The sequence below is a fragment of the Gossypium hirsutum genome, chromosome D02 (genome assembly GCF_007990345.1).
Source record: "Gossypium hirsutum isolate 1008001.06 chromosome D02, Gossypium_hirsutum_v2.1, whole genome shotgun sequence".
Classification (NCBI taxonomy): domain Eukaryota; kingdom Viridiplantae; phylum Streptophyta; class Magnoliopsida; order Malvales; family Malvaceae; genus Gossypium; species Gossypium hirsutum.
Genome location: NC_053438.1, coordinates 63,927,125 through 63,949,408, shown reverse-complemented (window position 1 = coordinate 63,949,408; position 22,284 = coordinate 63,927,125). Strand labels below are relative to the sequence as shown.

The 22,284-nt window shown below is 30.9% G+C and overlaps 2 protein-coding genes and 1 pseudogene across 2 annotated transcripts; all 3 read right to left on the bottom strand.

Annotated features, from left to right (window-relative positions):
* Nucleotides 1–1,643: 1,643 nt before the first annotated feature.
* LOC107909553 (uncharacterized) lies at nucleotides 1,644–4,347 on the bottom strand. The gene is made up of 3 exons (XM_016837135.2): nucleotides 4,134–4,347; nucleotides 3,841–4,049; nucleotides 1,644–2,138 (listed from the first exon to the last, which is right to left on the bottom strand). Exons 1-3 carry the CDS (start codon nucleotides 4,224–4,226, stop codon nucleotides 1,862–1,864), a joined length of 579 nt encoding a protein of 192 aa, XP_016692624.2. The 5' UTR covers nucleotides 4,227–4,347; the 3' UTR covers nucleotides 1,644–1,861.
* A 1,915-nt stretch (nucleotides 4,348–6,262) lies between these two features.
* Nucleotides 6,263–10,048, bottom strand: LOC107909555 (uncharacterized; annotated as a pseudogene).
* Nucleotides 10,049–11,753: 1,705 nt separating this feature from the next.
* On the bottom strand, nucleotides 11,754–12,757 carry LOC121214770 (D-lactate dehydrogenase [cytochrome], mitochondrial-like; the record flags this gene model as incomplete). The annotated part of the gene is made up of 3 exons (XM_041088982.1): nucleotides 11,754–11,989; nucleotides 12,162–12,276; nucleotides 12,641–12,757. Coding segments are annotated over 3 exons (297 nt in total), but the record flags the coding sequence as incomplete, so codon positions are not given.
* Nucleotides 12,758–22,284: the final 9,527 nt, after the last annotated feature.

The window sequence follows — 22,284 nt, the reverse complement described above, 5'->3', positions numbered from 1 at the left end:
TTTTTTAATCTAACAACCAGTAATTAGATGACGTGACAAGTGAGTGGCGATAATCTCTTTGGCTCCACTAACTGTCACTATTCATTTTAAATCACTTACGTTCATAATTATAAAAATAAATATTTTTATAATCAATCAAAATTTTTGGGTTAATTTTATTAAAAGAGAAAAGAAAAGAAAAAGCCAAATTTTAGTAGATCCTTTTTTTCTCAACAAAATTTCCCATTTTATTTTAGGAATTAGTTGCAGCAATTATAGCAACTTTAGTTTCCTTCAGTTGGAGTTTCTCTGTATAAAATTTGTTCGACCTTTTTGAGCAAATATGGTTGAACGAGGTCCTCGTCTCCATATACCCCAACCATTTCCTTCATTGACAACCCTCAATTGCTTCCCCTGACCTTTCCATACAAAAGGAGTACGTACCACATTTCGGAAAAACTGAGCTCTGATTAATTGAAAATAATTTTTAAAAAATGATTTACTTTTCTAGAAAAGTTAATTTTTTTTTATGTTTAAATGAATTTGTGTAAAATATTTTCTGTTTTTTAATAGATTTATTAAAAATATTTCATAAAAATTGTTTTTAATGAAACATACATTTGAATTTTTTTTTATTTTTTTCATTGATTAATTAAATTTATTTTTATCTATAATTTTATATTTTATATTGTTTTTGCATATATTAAAAATATTATATTAAATTCAAATTTATTATAATATCATTTTTAATTACATGACTATTAAATAAATATTTTTTATTTAAAAAGCGACATCAACAAAATTGACAAAAAAATATAACGGTGTCAACAATTGAACTTAATTTTTAAATTTGAAAAATAAAAGGACTAAATTCTTAAAAATAAAAGTACAAAGACTAAATTGCAAATCTACAAAATGTACATAGACTTATACATATTTTAACATTTATACTACAATGCATTTCTTATTAATGTATTTATAATTGTAATAAATATTTATTATTAAAATATTAATATTGAACATTTTCTATAACATGTGAATAATATTATTTAAAATTATTATTTTTAAAATAATAAATTATATTTATTATATTAATGATTTATTATATGACTAAATATAAATAATTAAATATGTATGCTTAATAATATTAAAAAATATAATATTTTAATACTTTCAAATATTTTTAAAAATAAAAATAAAAATTATTATCAATATAAAATATATAACTTGATTTAAGTTAATTTTTATATAAAAATAAAATTATTTATAGAGGACCTCCTTTCCGGGAATGACTATACTTTTCAAAGAGACAATTCATTTTACAAGAAAAATAGCTTATTTTACGTTGACACATTTTCCGTTGATCAAGCTGTTTTCTGTGAAACAAACGCGGGAAAATATAGAAAACATTTTCCGTAAAACTTTTTACATGTAAACAAACCGACCCTAAATCTAATTTGGTTAATTTAGTTAACTTAGGTATAATTGAATCTAATGCAAAACTTGCAAAAGATAACAGCAGATATAACCCATTATTAATGTATATATTAGTGAAGAATGAAACAATGTGCCACTTTTTACTGTACTTGTATGACTGAATCAAACAATGTAAAACATTGATTAAAGATGATTATAGGATTGATTGTAATTAACATGCAGCAATATTGAGAAATGCACCATATCATCATTGAAAACGTGGCCAAGTAAGTAGGTAAAATATTAACAACGATAGCATCCTATATCTATAATTTATCTTTGAAGCTACACAACTTATATTCATCCATAGCTCATTCAGTCTATTCATTCTTGGATCTATCAATACCTCTCTTGACAGGTACCACCAAAATTTTAGGGAATTAAAACGCCGTGAGGCACAATAGAGTCAGACCTTACCAAATTCGGGAGGCTGCTCTGTCATTCCAACGCCTTCATTCCGATGTTTCTGCCATCCACCAGTATCAGCTCTAGAGTGAGCCCAGTAATAGAAGACTGATCCCACCAATGACAACAAAGTTAGAGCAGCTCCAGCAGCAAATACGCCTTTCCTCAGTGTAGCACATGAAATGTCCTCTCCGCCAAAGATTCCTCTGTACTTGGTGTGGTATGCGTTTTTTGCTGATCCCGCCAGTAAACATGCCTCAGCTCCCAAAAAGCTTAACCTAATTCATTGCTCATATTATGTTAGAAAACGAACTCAAACATTCAAAATGGTTTTAGTGCACTAAAGATACTAAGATACTTGCCCATATTGTGAATGGGGTCAAATAATGGTATCTCCAAGTGATAATATTTAGTTTTAAAGTCATCAGTTGGTTGATAAGATTATTGACAATAGAATGGGGGTGATAAGATTTTTCTCATTTTAACTCATACTAGGAGACAGCTTAAAACATTATTGATGCCTATTTGCAGTGTATAAATGGGCTTAAAGATTATTCTAGCAAGCAAAAATTTAGGAGGATTTAGATAAAGTGGTGCTAGGAATACCTAAGAAGAAAATATTTTAATTGGAAGTAATTCTCATGAACATGGAAGGCTTAGTTGTAATGGGCTTGAGAGTGGTCATAAAGAATATGATTATGGGGATAGATACAAGGCAGGAAACACCATCCTGGATTTAGTTTGTATCTTTTGACTCAATTTTATGAAAAAGTGATTAAGAAAAGGACTCTGGCTAAGACTGGAATGAACGCAAGCAAAAAAGAGTACTTTATGGCCACAAGGGTAGGGAGGTTTTGTTGCATAGCTAGCTAAATTGATTTCTAGGTTTAGATGCTCATTCCAAAGAGACATATAAGAAAGTGAGACATGTCCTAGACAGTAGGATTAAATTACAGAGGCTAAAGGGGACACATAAACATCAAAATAGTTGTGAACACAAACACTAAAAGCTCAAAGGTTAGGAGAGTGCAACTGGAATTTTTTATGACCACAATACATCTGTGTTTGAAGTTGAAGTTCTATTGAACTACTATCAATGATCAATCTTGTTTTTCCATATGGTATGAAATGTTAGGCTAACAAGAAGCAACATATACAAGAGACAAGTATAGCGAAGTTGCAAACGTTAAGATGGGATGTGTGGTAAGGCTAAGAAAGAAGTGGTTAGAAACTAGATATTCACCTCCAAGTTGAGATGGCTCTTAAAGAAGATAAGGTGACAAAGATTAGCCACATAAGAAGCAGATCGATAGCTTAACATGTTAGAATAATGAAAAATTTGGCATTGCATTGGATAAAATATTGAAAACCAAGACCAAAATAGACATGGATAAAATTAATAGAACTTGAAGAGAGGCCCGGCATAAATGTTTCTATGTCTTAGTTGCTGTAGCTTGTTTGTTTGATTGGTTTAAGATGAAATTATACTTCTTACCAGTCTATTGACTTTGAAAACTTTGTGAATGGTTAGCTTGTTAAAGATTGAAAATGCAAATCAAAAGCCCATTAAATAAAAATGTTCTCTATTAAATCAACGCATAGAAAAATTATCAAATTTAATAAATACAACAGCATAATACTGTACTTTGCAAGTATCATAAAGCATTAGTAATTCAACAGCTAGCATCTTTGTACAACCTGTTAGCCTCTAAGTTAACTTTGTGGGCTCCATACACGTGAATAATTGATTATACCAGTGGGGAAATTGCAGCGCATCCCGACAAAACCAACCATTTCCATTTCAGAGAGCCTATCATCTAGATAATCAGTTTCTAGCCTGGAAAATTTGTTCCTCTAAATTACTAACAAGAATACTAGATAGATCTTCCAAAATGAACTCAGGCAAAGCAAGTAAAAATATGTTAAATCGAAGTGGTAGGAAAAAAAAAAGGTAATCAGATTTGAATTAGGTAAATTTACCAGGAGAAAACGAAGAAAAAGATGGCGCAAGTGGTGGATGAAGTGGCGGAGACAAGGCCTTTGCCAAAGCAGAGACATCTAGTAACGCCGTTAACAACAACCTGGCTAAGAAGGAGCAGACCAAAAGCAGATAGTCCGTACACCGTCGACGCATCCGTACTGTAGAGGCAGTAGGTCCTCTCGTCGTACTGATCAGGCACCACCTCAGCCTTCATTTAAAAAAAACCACTAGTTAAGTTAAAACAACAGAAAATTACAGTTTCACATGTGAGAGTGAGAGTGAGAATGGGTACGAAGCTACGGCGTCGTTCGGCGCCGACGGCGAAGACGAAGGCGATGAGATGGAGAGCAAAGATGATGGCTAAAATAGGGACGGATATGGCCATTGTTACCAGTTTTTGGGTTGAGGTTTAGCCTTAAAGGGAGGGAAAATGGAAAGGAAAAGGAGGGCTAAATAGATGGGGGTTCTCTTCTTTTGAGGTTTAAGAAGAAGACAAAAGAAAGGCTAAAGCGGGTAAAGAGGTAAAATGTCTTTTTCTTTTTTCACGTTATAATTCGATTATTTTACTTTTTCAATTTAAACATTGTTAGCATTTTTCAAAATCCGGTAAAGTGCTTTGGTTAACACTTTACAGTTTACACCATATTTTCACAATTTTACTCCTTTTAAAAATATTTAATCAAAGTCGATTGAGTCTTAATTTTATTGACATCAATATTATTGTCAGTACAGAAATACGTGAACCTAATTGCGTTGAAATGTATTGTCCTCGTTTTTAAGGGTCGGGAAAGAACTACGCGTAAATTTAGACATTGTATAAAAAATAACAAATATGATAAAAACTTATAAACATATTAATGTTAAAAATATATATATTATATGTAAGTATAACAAATAATATTGTTGCCAATGATTCCAACTTTGATGGTTTAAGTTTTTTTTAAAATTTATTTTGGTTTAAGTTGAATATATTTTTATTTCGAGTTTGATGTGTTTCATATTGAATTGATTCTAATTTTATTTGATAGAATATGTATTATTTGTGATTTGTTTTTGTAAACTCTTTCGAACGAAATAAGTAGTATAAATTATTATTGTAGTGAATCTTGAAAAACGAGTTTAGGAAGAGTTTGGATCCAATGATAATACTTGATATTGGATGAATGATTCTGCTTGAAGTTTAAATTCATCTTTGAATCATCTCGACAGGATTTACAAATTTTGAATGATGTCTTAAAAACTATATAATTTTTATTTAGAGTAAACTTGGCATGAAACCTCGTATTTTAAAAGATCGAGTCAAGAAATCATTTAAAATATGTTTTGGGATGTATAATTTAATCTCGTACTTAAAAACATTATTTCTTTTTGTAAACAATTTAAGTCATATTTAAAAACATTAATTTTTAAATGAATAGTTTGAGCTCGTATTTAGAAGTAGCAATAATTTAAGCTGGTGATTGGAATCCAATCATAATCATTTTAATGCCGCAATCTCTTGAAAGTCCATCATTTTTACTTGTGCTTGGAACTAGTATAATACCTTGCTTGTGATACCTTGAAATTCAAGTTTTTTTTTTGTTCCATGTCAGGGTTGTATGTTCGTGTCTATGATCAATTTCAATGCATTCAAAGTATACTCTTGAATTCAGTTGACATGACTAGTTTCTGCACAGGTAAATACAATAAAAAAAATTTACTAAATGATTACCCTTGTTATATTCCTTTGAAAAGGAAATGGTGTGGGGGCATTACCTGCTGCTTTGCTTTTTGGATGCTTGCGGAATACATGGGCCTTTTAGTTTATTTGATTAAAAAACAAAGTTTCCATTTTGAGAGATTAGTGGATAGTTTGATGGTTCATTCAGCAACAACATATAGAGCCGAGCAGGAGATGATGGGATCCTTTCCCTTTGTCCTCAACCGCAATTTGATGAAAGACGGCGACGTTGTTGGATTTTCGATTTTCCCAGTTGCTCACTGCATCTCTGGATTTACGGATAATTTTATGGGAGCTGCCTATGTTGAGCTTATCCCTCCTTGCCTCCTTTTTATTGATGTTGGGGTGCATTATTTTTCCAATAATTCCAAACGCATTTAAGTGCAAAATTATAAAAAATAATGCAACCTTTTTGACTTATAACGCAGCTGGCCAAAAGAGATACTTAAGTTCAAAGCTGGCAATATGCTTTGTGATTGTGACCTTTTTTTGGAGTTTAAAGTAGTACCATCTTCAGTTTTCAAATTTCACACCTATATTATCAAATCCTTTATCACTAATACTGTTACAATATGGGTTAGGTTCAAAGCTTTAACCAATTAAACGCTGACATGTCAGCATAAGATTTGTTTATAAATTAACATAAATATTTTTTTGCTTCTGACCAATACATAAGAACATGAATTCAAAAACATGTTTGAAACGCGTTTATTTTTTATTTAAGAATTAAGACGGAGTTATGGATAGCTAAACAAACAGAGATGAAATTAATATAAAATAAACATCACGATACATATTAGGGAAACAACCATCCTAATAAAATTCCCTTCATTATGTCAGGTAAAACATGAGATTCTATATTTTGTCATCCGGACAGGGGAAAAAGGCCTGGTTTTTCTTTGGCTTATTCATAATTTATACTTAAAGCAAGTCCGCGTGAGACTAACATATACCGATAGCAAGCAAGACTCACGTGGCTCGACCTCAGCTCCGCTCTCCATAAGCTTCTAAATCGAAAATTTTCCATTCGCTTCCTCTCTAATGCCTTGTTCCAACTTTTGTCCCAAGGCATTTTGTGTTAGAAAATTTTTCCCCGGTTCTTTCATAAATTGTTACAAAAGACAATCACCCCAAACTGAACTTTTGACCTTGACCTCCAAAATTGAAGTATTGTAATTTGTGGGTGATGTTTGACAAGTAACGGTTGCATTTCCATTCTGGAATGGTTAGGGGTACTACTTTTACAGAGATAGTTGAATATCACCTGCGGCAGAAAAAAGAATGTGAAATCTGGTCGATGGTCAAGAAGTCTTCTCAACCAACTGTCAGCAGCCTGAAAGAGGTTGTTCGCCAAGTGACGATCACTTGCTCCATTAGGTGTCCACAAGGAACTTGTATGACGCAAGACCAAAAACAGGCAATTGCATCTTCAGACCACCATCCATGTTATTGAGACCTGTTACAACCGGTCCCTGAGCACTTTGTCCACCTAAAATATTTAGAAAAAACCAACAGATGAGGTTTATTTGCCATTACATGGGTGCTATCGGAGCTTATACAAGCACAAACTATTAGTGATTAATGGAAAGTCTGTCAGTACTTTGGTTAACATTAAGCAGCAAAAGTTTCTATAAAAAGGCATTTCTGTCCACAAAATTATATCAAATGAACTAGGAATAGGACCCTTTTCAGACAGAGCAAGTTAACTACTTGCAAGTCAAACAGGAGTACCTCAAAATCACTTTTCATATTTTGAAAGTACTTATGCATTATGAGACTTAACACTTGTTAGAGATGTAAAAGATTCAAATTTACAAGCGAAAGCTGGAAAATATAACTTAACAAGAAAGCCTAGCATATCCCTTAGTTCACAAATAGGAAAGAAGAAAGTTTCAAAATGAAATCATTTAGTACCTCCTACTGGTGTATGAAGAAAATGGTAAGTCAGAAAGCAAGCATCTAGATCTTTTAACGTAGGTCCAGTGGGTATTCTGTAAATTGGATACCTACCATAATGTCAGAGGAACACGTCAGTTACATATGCAAACACAAGTTTAAAAATAACTTTTAAGAAAACTAAATAATAATACCATGCCATCGAAATCCAGCTGGAAGATAGTAAATCACAGCTTTTTAGCGTCTTCAGTTCAGGGAACTGGAAGGCCAGATATACAATCTGTTATCATACATTTCGTTTAGGAAGTGACCAAAAATGAGAAAGGCATTGATCCAGATATTAAATGACACCATGCTGAGAGAGAGAGAGAGAGAGAGAGGGAGAAGGATGGAAATACACACTAACCTTGTCAGCTAAAGGTTCTCGGCTGCATGGAGGGTCTTGTTCAAATTACTCAAAAATAAAACAATTTTGAGAATTGACAGATTCACCGTCGTCATTGCTAGATAAGTCTTCTTGAAATATCTGCTGATCTCCCATGGACAATCTATCCATCCTAGGAGACATCTCACTTGTCATGCAGTGATTCCTTTTTTCTCTAAAAGGGTTTGATCCTCTTTCAGGTTCACAATCGCTACTACCATCACTGCAGGAGTCCCTAAAGTCACTATCACTGTCCTCACCTTGTTGCCTATCATAAAGAGAATTATTTAATATAACATAAAATATTTTATATAATTTTAGTTGAGGCAATTATCAAACAATAACAATTGCTAGAAACTACTAAGCCAAAAAAACAAAAAAGGAAAAAGGTGGGCTCTTTGGAAATCTTTTGCTTAGACAGGAATCTGTTTCTCAAGACAAAATAAGGAGAGGAGACGAAGAAAAAAAGAAGCAAAAATGAAAGGTGTGGAGAAAGGAGGCAAGGCAACAGCGGCAGCAACATGGTTAGCATTTTCACTTAAGTTTGGTCTAGGTTAACAACAAATATAATTACCAAGTCTAATATTTCAGCTCTATAAGGAAGCAACTCGATTTCGTAAATAAAATTTAATACAAAGCAACTGATTCACTTCAAAACTATCACTATAAACACTCAGATACTTAGATCATGCATGGCATTTTTGCATAAATAGGAACTGTGACACAAGACAATCGATTTGCGACAGAGACATAAGTCATCAAGTAAAGAACGAACTTACACCTTCCCAGAAAATGCTATAAACTAGGAAGCATAGAAACAGACAATAAATATGAATACGACATAATACGGGCATGATGACAAAAAAACCTTTTTAAGAAAATCATGATACTAATACAGCAAGATACAACAACAAAATATATATTTTTACAACAATATACAAAAAAAAAAGGTGTAAAGTTGATATTTTCAATAAATTGTTAACATGCAAATATTTCTTTAATTGTTATTGCAATCAAATTGCTTATGTTGATTCCATTTTTGGAAGAAAAATGAAAAAAAAAAAAAACCCTTTCATAGTGTCCGAACACGTCCAGCCATATTTTGACCTTTTTTTCAATTTTATTTTTATTACTCTTGATGCGTGTCCAACACATTTTCTGTGACATTAGAGCTGCATCCATACTTCAAAGGCTATAAATAAGTCAAAATTATTCTTATTATCCTTAACACTAGAAAAGAAGGTTTAAACCAAAAGACCAAGTAAATCCAGGTTATGTAGCATAGGGAAGTCGAGACTATGTAAGTATAACAAACAAACTCTCACAATTATAAGTTGCACTAAATTACATTCAAAGAAGAGAATCATTCTTTAACTTTAAGGGAATAGATTGGAAAGGCGTAATTTCCATTAAAAGAAACAACAGAAAGCCTTAACAGAGGGATATAATAATCATTCAAATCAACCCTAAATAGCCATTCAAATGACTATATCAAAATTGATAGTAAGCACAAAATTGTAAACTAAAATTAATTGTATCACTAATTCACTATAGTATAGCTAACACAAGAGAATGAAACTTGCAACATATACAAATAAAGTAGAACTAAAAAGTAATATCCCCACAAGTTAAAATAAACTCCCAACGAAAGAAATGTATAATATACCTTGATGCCTTGGTAGAGCGCTTCAAGGAATCAGCTTAAATTCGAATACCGGATAAATAAGGTACATAATACTGGACAACAGAATCAAGGCAATTCAAAATTAGCGGGACTCCTGCTCCATATGCACTACACTCTTTGAATGACTCCCATAATCACCAAACATGAAATATGGCTGAAATTCCTCGTCGCACATCCGCCACTCTCTCATCGTTGTCTGCTAAACCCAATTTCAAATATCATTCACACTTTTTTTTTTAACATAAATACTCAACCTCTTAAAGTGTTCCTACTACTAATTGCAGATTTTTTAGATGATTTTTACTACTATATAAACGCATACAACAAAATGTTTATTTCTACTACTAATTGCAACAAACTAAAAAACAAAATCTAAAACAGAAACTAATTTAAACCGAACAAATTAAAACACTAAAAATCCTAAAGAAATAGTTTTGAGGTTGAACAAACCTTAGACATATAAAGAGTAGGGACAGCAGGCATGCCGAGACTAAAAACCTCTCTAATTACTCAAAGGAGAAACAAATGATTCAGAAGAGGGAACCGAAACCGGTTTAGGGAGGTCAGTTGAATCAACCCGCTTCTCAGACTGCCAGTTCACATGAGTGGCCGCCTGTTTATCATTCGATTGACTCGACGTAACATCGCATTGAGCTCGCCGCAGTTGATCGCTCAGCTGATTCAGGTTCGACCTTCTGGCCTTGGCCTGATTGTAAAACCGATCTTCTGGAAGAACTCTCCTGAATTCCAGTCCTGTCCCCAACATAACTAAAATTTCCTTGCGATTTCTTCTCTGAACTGAAAGAATTTGAAGCAGTTGATTCTCTTTGCGGATCACAGGAAAAGGTTTGACGAGAAGTGAAATGGGATTTATTTGACTGGGACGATGAAGGGCAAAATGGCCAAGGTAGTTGAAATAACGGTTCAGTAGACAAAATATTGATTTGAAAATTGATACAAAATACATGATTATGGCACACCGCTAAAAAATAAGTGTCTGTTTATTTTCCATAAAAATGTTGTTCGGAAAATAATTTTTGGAAAATAAATTATTTTTCTAAAAAATAATTTACTGAAAATACTTTTTGGTGTTTGGATGAATTTGTGTAAAATATTTTTTGCTGTTTAAAAATTTTCTTGAAAATATTTTTTGGAAAAATTGTTTTTACATAAATTAATATACATATTAATAAATTTATATTTTAAATTGTTTTTATATATATTGTAATAATTTATTTATAAATGAATAAATCAAATTTAATATATAATAATATACAATTATTAAACTATTTTATATAAACCGTCATAAATTAAAAACAACCAAAGTCAAATAAATTATTTGTAATTGTGTTATAAAAAATAAAAAACAATGATTGAATAATTATAAATTAGCTTCCAAACCACAATTAATATTAGAAATTAATAATATTATCCAAATGCATAATTAGTAGTACACCACATAATAACAACATTGTCCAAGTGCATAACTAATATTACACTACATTAAAAGTATCAATATCTTCAACCTTGAGAAAATTTTTGAAGCCAAATTTTTGTATGCTTCCTACTTGCATGATTCTAAAAGATGAAAACCAATTAAAGGGTACATATAGCCTTCATTGACAGTTTTCTTAAAATATTATTGCATCATGTTTGCACCTCAAAGAAAGGTTAATTTGAGATATTATTAGCAATATTCACCTTCTAGCCTTGTAATGCATCAGAACATGCAGGACAATAATGAAGTTTTCTTCAGGAAACCAATGGCATCTAACTTACCGAGCTAAGAAACTATCACAAGCATGCATTTTACAATGCAATGTCACGATATTGAAGTCTTCAACAGGTACCCTTAAAGCAAAGAAAGGTTATATAACTACTGTTTTGCTGAAAAAGGTCACTAATGGCACAAGCTGACTCCTCAGTATGTGAGGCATTTAAATGTTTTTAATGTTTATTCTTTATCAAAAGGGACACAAAATCCCGTAGACCATTGTTTAACTCATGGTGAACTAAAACATGGACAATATAGGCAATGAAGATATAAGTTCCCTAATCGCATCAAATGTTTTTAGTGAGGAATCAACACCTATGTGTTCTTTCAGAAGTTTAAACACAATCCTGAAGCCACTTCCAAACCCTTTTTGTCTATTTCAGGCTTCATCTACATGCACAACAGAGATATACATTTTCCAGGAGAAAAAACATCCATCATTTCATATCTGAATACACTTGTTTGGTACAAAATTGCTGAAATGAAAATTCTACAAACCTCAGTAAGAGAGATTTCAGATGTAATTTTTCAACAGACTAAGGAGGCAACTAGGGAATGCAAAGAAAGACAGTAGTAGAGTAGCAACTACATCATGGCTAAAGATCCAGAGCAGCATGTTGCGCACATGCCTCCTATTGTTGCACCAGGCCCTGCAGGTCAACATGGTTTAAGATGATAATGTTACACTCAAGCCAATAAATAATATATAATATAATATAATATATATATGGTGCTTTCATCAAGGAGTGTAGCTGAATGTTGCAATAAGTTATTTTTCATTAAAAAAATGATATGTTGCAAGGATAACTCTAACAAATTGACCTGGATCAAGGGGGAAAAGTAAACCATAAGGCTCCAAGTATTCATTAAGTTCCATCCATCCAATTCCAGGCTCAACTACAACATCCATGTCCCGAATATGCAACGCCTTAACTCTCTACAAATTTAAAAAAAATCACTCCTAGTATCACAAATTAAAAAATCAAATGGATAGAATTGCAAATTCATTTTACACGATGGAACATTGATGATTTTATCACAAAAGTAATTGCAAATTCAAGTCAAATAATTGTCAAAAGAGTGTTTTAATAAAGCTTCAGCTCAAATAATACAAAACATGTTTAGAATGAGTGCCACAATGACTAGATGCTAATAAAGCCCATGCTGCAGGACAAACTTCATTAGAAGCCATTACTAGGAAGCACATTAAACAGTATCGATAAAATGCATGGTATAAAATTAAAAAGAGTTCATTCCAATCTTTTTTTTTTAATTTATCTAGGAAATATGATTAAATATACCTTCATTAAGGTCATGTCAATGCAAACACCTCCATTAGGAGACAAAATGTGGCCCTCAATAGATGTAGCTCCACCATATGGTACTATAGGGACCTGATTACAAGCATAAAAGAACAATTAAAATTTTATACTTGCTCAAGAAGAACCAAGACATTTTTGTAGTAGTTCCATAACATTACAAAACATCTTATTCAGATGTATGCCATAACATTACAAAACATCTTATTCAGATGTATGTAATAAAATACAATGAGACTCTGCAAATGGTTTATCACAAAGTACTGCTAGAAGCCGACCTATGTAAGAAGTTTCCAGTTTTGCTACATGTTCAAGTTTAACATAATCCTAGTACTAGTTCCATGACATTACAAAACATCTTATTCAGAACATTTATTTGGGTGATTTCTTAGTTATCCAAGGAAAACAAAAGGGCATAAAAAAAGTTGAAAATTTTCTACTGGAACAACAGTTGAAACTCAAATTTCACTCAATCAAAAATGACAAAAAAAACCAATGGAATATATTAAATAAAACAAACTGAAGCCTCCTTTGGATGCAACTGCATCTCAGTACGTTGGCTTTTTTAAGCTAAAAAAAAATTGCAACTGAAATGTTAGTAAACTGAAGGCTGTTTGGAAAGCATTGTTCAGTAAGTTGAAAATGCATTTCACCTCACTGGAGGCTTAATTTCAGACTGGAGCTGAGAATCCAGATTAAAAGGTTCGCAGAGTGAAGGATGATTGTTGTGGGATTGGAAAGTAAGGGATCCAGCAGAAATAGCAAAAGCCAGAGGAAGCAAACAGCTGGGCCATGAAAAAGCATGGCTATTGGTTTTCCCAGCAATGGTGGATGGTAAGTTCTTCTGACAACTATTAAGTCATTTTCTCGTGTTTTGGAGTTCATTTTCCAAATGAAAAATGTTTTTCGCCAAACAAAAAAGTTAGAAAACAATTTATAGAAAATCAATTCCGTCAATCAAACCGACCCTAAATCTATAAGAAAGTAAAAAATGTTAGAAATTGAAATTTATGTATGCTATCTCATGTCAGTTTATTGATTGATTTTTTTTTAGTATAAATGTTTTATAAGTTTTATATAAAGATATAAAATACATCTCTGGTGGATACTAAAATTTAATAATAATAAATTTTTATTATGTGTTGTCGGGTTAAAGATAGATTTGATTATGGGCTTGGTTGGGTTGGGTTTCAACAGAATTTTAGGTTCGTTTTCTAGCTCTGGATTCGATCCAATCAGGAAAATGGACCTAAAATTTTACTCAAACACGACTCAAATTGTAGATGTTAAATTCAAGCTTGGCCTGTATTAATTTTTTAGATTATTTTAATATATAAAATAAATTTCAAGATATAATATATCAAATACACTGAAAATATTAAAATAAACATTTATCAACAAATTAAAAATACTTTAAAAAGTTTTTAAACTAAGATAGTTGCAACTAAAATAGTAGTAAAATTAACAATAAAATAAAAGTTCTACGACATCCAAACAATATTAAAAACGACAGCGAAACAACAAAACAAGAAATGTTAGATAGTCATCAATTATTCTCGCAATCAATTCCTAATATGAAATAAGAATAAATAGTTAGATAGTCAAATTAATGAAATGTCATAAAATTATAACAATAAAACAAGAAATAATTATCCATTGAAAATCCCTTAGCTTGTATTCAATCCTCAAACCAAACAATGGTTTGAATCTTTTTTCTGTTTAAGTGAACTCCTTAAAGGTGTGATAACTTTCTTCCCCATGCTAAAAGCCAACCTAGAAGCTGCAGTCAGTATTGGAATTGCCAAAAGATCACGAGCCAATAATGAAAGCCCATGATATGAATTGAATTTTTGCTCTAATACATCTATTTGACTATTCAACTCAAGCTCTGATTCTTCCAAATAAAGCTTCAACTGTGACTTTTCACTCTTAGTATTAGATTCAATTAAGTATCGTTTATAATCATCACTCTCATCATAATCTCATCCCAAATCGACCCTATTAACATTGAGTTGATGCAAACTAGAATCAACAGGACTATTATTCGAAACATTGGAACTCCCAACCAAAGAGGAAGATGTGAATTTGGAGTTCTTAACATACTCATCAAACAAGAATTTAAGATTGCTAAGAATGGTTTGCACAAAATCTAAAGCATGAGTACCATAGATTGTAGTAAAGCAATATTACACATAATTTAACTTGTAACAAGAATCTAAAATCGCAGCACATGACAATATCAAAGAATACTCAACCCAATATTCATTAAATTTCTCTTGCATTTGCTTAATCATTGGAGTTAAAAAATATTTAAGGACCTTTAACAGTATCGAGTAAAACCTTGTGAACCTTTCAAACCCCTTTAAAATAAAGATTAGTTGTTGGATAATTAAAACCAGAAAAAACACAAGTCACATCATAAAATACTTTCAAAAATTTGCAAAGAATAGCAACATTTCTCTACTCCTCAACAAAAAGTACAAACATGTGATAATCTTTATCTCGTTAGCCCCAATAATCTAACACATCTTTTTAGTAAAGAGCAGATTCAAGCATCAAATAAGTGGAATTTCATCCCACACACACATCTTGATGCAACTTTTTGGTTACATTCAAATGAAAGCTTTTATCGGCCACACCATAAAATCTTTTCCTACGAATTCCTAACTTTTTATGTACTTAATTCTATTGTGAATCTTACCAACAACATCATCAGCAAGTTGATAAATCAACTTTAACTATAATATTAAATATATGTGCACAACATCTAACTTGAAAAAAGGCACCATCACATGAAAGAGCTCGATTCACACAAAAACAATCTTTAAGATAAGAAACCATAACATCATTATAAGAACCATTATCAAAAGTTGTAACATCCCTAATACCACCCGAAAAGTAAACAGTGTCAATTCGGGTTGACATGTATTCAAAATTTTCGAAGTAGAAAAATAGAAATATTAATATTAGTGGAGAGGGTGGTTAGATATTATAAGAAATTAAAAAAAAAACTTCCGAACTCAAGGAAAATTAGTTTAAGGAATGGATTAAATTGTAGAATTGTGAGGAGTGTTCGGTCATAATGTGAAAATTTAAAATAAGAGATTATGGAATTAAATGGATAAGAAAAAGAGGAACGCCTTAAAGAATAAATTAATCATGAAAGTACATGGAGATGTTGATGGTAGTGAAAGTGATTAGACACCATTTATATTTAATGATGATTTGATTTTTAATAATAATATATATATACATATATAAGAAAGAAGAAAAAGATGATGGATAGATATTTTGATAAAGGTTGTAGGAAAAGAAAGATGAAAAGAAAAAAAAAACCGTATCACCATCATTTCTCAGCTTCTTTTTCATGTTTCCCTCTTTCATTTTCAACCCTTTTTCCAAACCTTAAACTAAAAAATTTCTTCATAGATTGTTAATAAATCAAGATGACAACTTCATAGTGAACTTATCATCTTGTAAAGCTAGCTAGCTAATAGCCATTTTGGAGGAGAAAGAAGAGTGAAGAAAAGGTAGGGATTTTGAGTAAATAAGGTAAAGATGATGGAGTTTCTTTTAGGATTTCATATTTATCTCATAAAAAATGTATGGAAATAGCATGTAAGTTTTGTTTTGATATTAATGTTGTATTTGTGTTATTGTAGACAATGAGAAGAATGGTGAACATCCAATTGGTGAAAAAGGCCAAAAAAATAGCAAATGGGTGAAGAAAGAAAGAAGAAATGGATTTATACAAGCAATTTTTGTTGTAAATATATCAAAAATTTTACTTTCAAAAAAAATCTAAACTCTAAATGAAAATTTGATAATTTGGTTTAATTATACTCATAGGATACATTAGTAATTAAAAAAATGACGATTTGAACTAGAAAATTTATTTGAAAGTGGAATATATTTATATGGTGAATTGAAAATGTGTATATGCAATAAATTTGTTAAATAAGGACTAAATTGTAAAAATAAAATTTTTAAATGGGTAAAATAAATAGTGATAGAAATTACTTAAGTAAGATGTTAGATAGTAATGAAATAAATGTCGATTGAGAACTTATGATAGTTGATTGTGTATAAAAAAAGACTAAATCGTAAAAAGAGTAAAGTTAAAACTATTTTTAAATGTTGTGTGAATGTAGTGAAATTTTGTATGTTAAATGCCCATGTAGACAAAATGTAAATTAGTAGGATATAAATGGCATGCCATTAGGAAAGTGATTAAGCACGCTAGCGATAATGGTACTACGGTGCAAGTGAAAGTGGCACTACTGTGCAAGTGAGTGACACTTCGGTGCAAAGAATAGTGGCACTTCAGTGCATCTTATCAATTTTTTCGTTTATCCTATCGTGTTCTATTAAGTTTATAATTGGGCAATAGCAATATGAGGTAAGTGAATCTAATGTGGCGTAAGTAATTTGTAACTTGTGGAATTGATGTTTTAATAAAGTTAATATGGAAACAAATTTTGTATAAGGTGATTGAATGAAAAAATAGTAATATATATGTTTATATATGTAATTAAGAAAGAAATTAATTTTAATTGCATGGTATGATTCTTGATATGCTTATTAAGCTCCCGTGAGCTTAACACATTTCTTTTCAAACAAGTAGGTAAAAATCATTTTGAAGTAAATATGAAGATCGACTCCAACTCATCTTATCACATCTCAAGCTTTGGAGAAAGTATGAATTTTAAATTTTGGGCATTAGATTTGACATGTACATAAGATCTCATTGAGAATGTTTTTATTTATTTATCAAGATCTCATTGAGAATGTTATATACGATACTAAAGGATGAATTTGTTGGGTAATGGTCTTCCTTGTAAACTTTGTATTTTGGATATGTTTGAAGTTGTTTCATGATGATTAGAGTAATGTTTAGGGTTGATAAATGTATAATTGCAAAATTTTCATTGGTTGTTTAGAAAGGTATAACTTATGGAAGTGTATAAAACTGGTTAGGGAGTAAAAAGTGCATGTTTTGAAGTTGCAGGTTCAACATCACGACGATGGCTACTCAAAAAGTCATGTCTTGACGTTGTAATTTGCGTGCGCACGACAAGGGATACTTAAAGAGTCATGTCATGATGTGAAAATCTCTTGAGGTTGCGACAAGCTATGGTAGTCACAACGTGGGATACCCCGTAGTCGCGACGAGCATCAAGTGGTTTTAATTTTCACCCTTTTGCCCTAAATCAACTTTTGTCCACTTAAGGAGCTTTTGTAAGCTTGTTTTACGATCAGATTAGAGCGTAAATCCAACACACCAAGTCATGCAAATGCGTGGCCCAAAAGCATAAAACTCCACTAAGTCTCAGGACTCAGTAGACCTTAATTGGAATACCAACTATACCTGACTACATCTGACATTGTTTAATGTGATGTATTCTAATCATATAACAATATCACTTATAATCAAATCATACCAACTCATTATATCAAACTAATCATATTCAATTCACCAAGACATAGTAACATTTCTATTTCTCATCTCAATAACTCAGCCAATATCATGTTATCACGTAATATACATAAATCATTCTCGGATCATCAAATCAAGTGCATATTATATATACAACATCAATTCACTATAATAGTTTATTAAGCCTAAATAATTAATATATATCATACCATCTTGACCAAGATCACATTAGATTTTGATATCATATGAATCATTATTATTTTATTATAATATCGTAACTAATCACACACATGGATAACAAACATTATACTAATTATATTTGAACCATTAGAACTTAGTAATAGGTTTAATACTTTTAATTATTATTTCATAATAATACCTTTAACTTCTTATCAAGTTTATGCAAGGGAAACAAATTATATTAGCACAAAATGAATTATATTAGCACAAACTAGATTTGTTATTTGTTGTTCATACAAGTTTTTTCGTTGTCCCTCGACGTTCCATCCTCGTACTTAGCCTTGTTCCATGACATTAGAAACGCTGTTAATTTCTCATCATTAAATAAGTTATTTAAATCTTTCATTTTAGTTTCGTTTAAACTCTAATATCTGAATTTCCCGTACTTTACAATCTATTTGATTTAATTTAAATACAACTTCATAGTTATATTATAGGGACCTCAACTACTAATTTATAATCTTAAACATAAAAGTTTTCATTCCTTACGATTTGATCCTTAATAACAAATAATTAACCAAGTAGCTTTAATTCGATCCAAGCTCAAATTAACGCTTTCTATTAAACTTTTAACATGATTTCATCATAATACAAGCTTAATTTCATCGTCTCATATTCTCTAAACTTCCATTTTCTCCATGAATTTAACAATGAGAATTTGAATTAGTTTCAACAATAATTAAATTAAATCATTGGTTAAATTCACCAATTTTCCATTACTAAAATTCATAAAGAAAATAGAAATAAAACATTCCCACCTTAGACAAATTTAAACCAAATATGGGAAGGTTATTTGTTTTTATTTTCCCTGCAATGTATGGCCATGGAGAAGATGAGATGAGAATCGATTTATTTTCTTCTCTCTCCCTTACCACTTAACATATATATATACACTATATAATTAATTTTTAATTAACTAATTAAAACCAAATCAAGGGCCATTATTTAGTCTAAACAATGAACGCCAAGATTCACCAAGGCCACTAGTCCTACTTAATTAATGGTTAGATTATTATTTAGCCTTTGGTTTAATTGCCATTTAAACCCCTACTCAAATCCAATTCAATTTCAACTAGTTTTAACCACTACACAATTTAATCAATGTATTATTTTCTTTAATCAATTAAATAAATAATTTTATAATTTTCATTACAAATTTTCATAATTAACTCATAATTTCTCAGTTTAACACTTAGGCTATATCAGTTTAAGGAAATTTGACCTCAAATTGGGTTTTTCGACACCAACGAAAATTGGGTCGCTACAGCATTAACCATACCCTTCTAGAATCCAACTAATTTAATCCCCATTCCTCGCTAATTATACTCCTATGCTAGGAAAGTTGGATTAAGTCTTTAAGAATAGGCTTGTAATAACTCGTTTTTCAATGGTGACGGAAACAGTGGTTTCAGGACCACATTTACGATGTGTGAGTCCGTAAATATTAATTATTTAAAATTAAAATTTACGAGGTCATTAGTGTCACATTAAAATTTGGTCCTGAAATTTTGACGTTTGGTTAGTTAATTAAATAAAAAGGACTAAATCATAAAAGTTGTAAAAATTGCTTGCTATTGATTTTTCTTAACTAAATGGCTTAAATAGTTAAATTTGGAGGATTTATGTTGCAAATAAACCATAACTAAGTAATATGGACAGTTAGTTGAAAGAATTGAATTAAAATTTGGTGTTTTATAATATTATTATTAAATTAAACAAAGGTTAAAATAATAAAAACAAAAGAAAGTGGCATCCATATTCATTTTTTTTTATTTTCCATTGAAAAACTCCATGGTTGTGAGCTTGGGAATTTCAGCTATCTCATGTTCATGCATGTAAGTCCGTTTTGAACCCATTTCTCGTAAATTTTATGTTTTTGAGATCGTTGTAGCTTAATCTAGCTAGCCTAGGGACTAATTTGTGAAAATTTCAAAGTATTGAAAAATTTCCATTGTTGTTCTTGAAGCTTTCTTTATGTTTATGTTTGGGTTTAAAGCTTGATGTTAAAATAAGACTAATTTGTAAAGTGATTTTACATAGTTTTGAATTTAGGGGCTAAATTGTTAAATGGTTGAGAATGGAATTAATTTCTTGTAAATTTTGTGACTTGAGGGTTTTTTAGGATGATAATGAATTAGGCATAATATTTTTTGGCTTAATTAAGAAAAAAAATGAGCTTGTTTCGGTTTTAGGGACTAAATTGAATAAAATGTAAAATTTTAGGGCAATTATGAAAAATGTCAATAAAAAATTCATATGCATCAAGTGGACTTTTATAATGTACTTGGGACTGATAATTGAAATAAATTATCGTATAGATCAAGAACCGATAGAAAATTATGGAAAAAAGAAAATTTCTTGTAAATTTTGTGACTTGAGGGTTTTTTAGGATAATAATGAATTAGGCATAATATTTTTGGGCTTAATTAAGAAAAAAATGAGCTTGTTTCGGTTTTAGGGACTAAATTGAATAAAATGTAAAATTTTAGGGAAATTATGAAAAATGTCAATAAAAAAGTCATATGCATCAAATGGACGTTTATAATGTACTTGGGATTGATAATTGAAATAAATTATCGTATAGATCAAGAACCGATAGAAAATTATGGAAAAGAGAAAATTACTCACTAGTCCTTAATATTTCTATCTCTGCAGTTTAGCCTTGGTAAGTTCATACAATTTAATTTAGTATAATTTATAATATCATATTGACTTGTGAATTATGGATTGTTTAGTATATATTTATATAATTAAATTGTTACAAATTGATAAAAGGTGAGAAAGTGATTAAATTGTAAAGTGTTGTACAATCTTGTGTATCGAGTCCAGATGAACATAGGATAGGATACAATTGGCATGCCATTAGGTTATTTTGTGCGCTATATGGGATTGACCTGTGATGAGATGATGATTCTTGACTTGTTATTATACACTGAATATACCGGAGTCCAGCATTTGTTGCGAACTATTGAGTTATATTTATAGTGATTTTGGCATGTTTCTAGAGGGATGCTAGCCTACGGGCTAGGCACTTGGTGCCCAGGTGTGTTCTTGGTTGAATTGGCTCGGTTAAGCATTTTGGCGTGTCTTGGGTGGATAACCGTGTATCTGTATTTGTTTATGTTGTTCATCGGGCATATTTTTTATTGGTTAAATGACATGGTGATGATATGTAAATGGTATTTGGATATGATTTCTTGTTGATGACTTGTATACGTTTTCATGATTTTCAATGATATATCGTGACTTGATAATGTTTGATATTGCACAAGTGGTATGTTTAAAATGACTTGTATATATGATCCTCACCTGTTGAATGCTTGTGATTGACAGGGTTAATGTTAGTTAAAGACTTTGTTAATTACTTCAACCTGTGAACTTACTAAGCTTGTAGAAACATACTCGTGACGTTTTTTCTTGTTTTCTTGTAGATATCATTTTGCGAAACCGAACGATCGAATCAAATTGAAGATCACACTATCCAACTATCTTTCGGTAAACTTTGAAAATATTTATTTTGGGTATATGTGGCATGTAATAGGAGTATCTTATGTTAGTATATTAGTGTTCATATTAAGTGGTATGTTTTGTACTAGTATATGTATAAGTAGAATGTTTGTGACAAATAATGTGGTGAATCATAGATTGAATGTGAAATTTGAATGTCATGATTTGTTACTTGTATTGATCATCTTGATAGTAAATAGTTTAATGAATGTGATTTGTTTATTGATTATCTTTTGATGCAAGAAATTATGTTAAATTGTTACTTTACATGATATTGTCTTGTTATGTTTGAACTTGGCTAGATAATGACTTTGGATGATAACTTTGAATGTTGTTTGTGATGGTGCCTTATGGAATATTGGTTAAATTTAAATATGTAGCATGTTTTCATATGTTTTGGGGTGTGCTTAAATAAGTTTAGGGAATGGATATTTGCATGCTA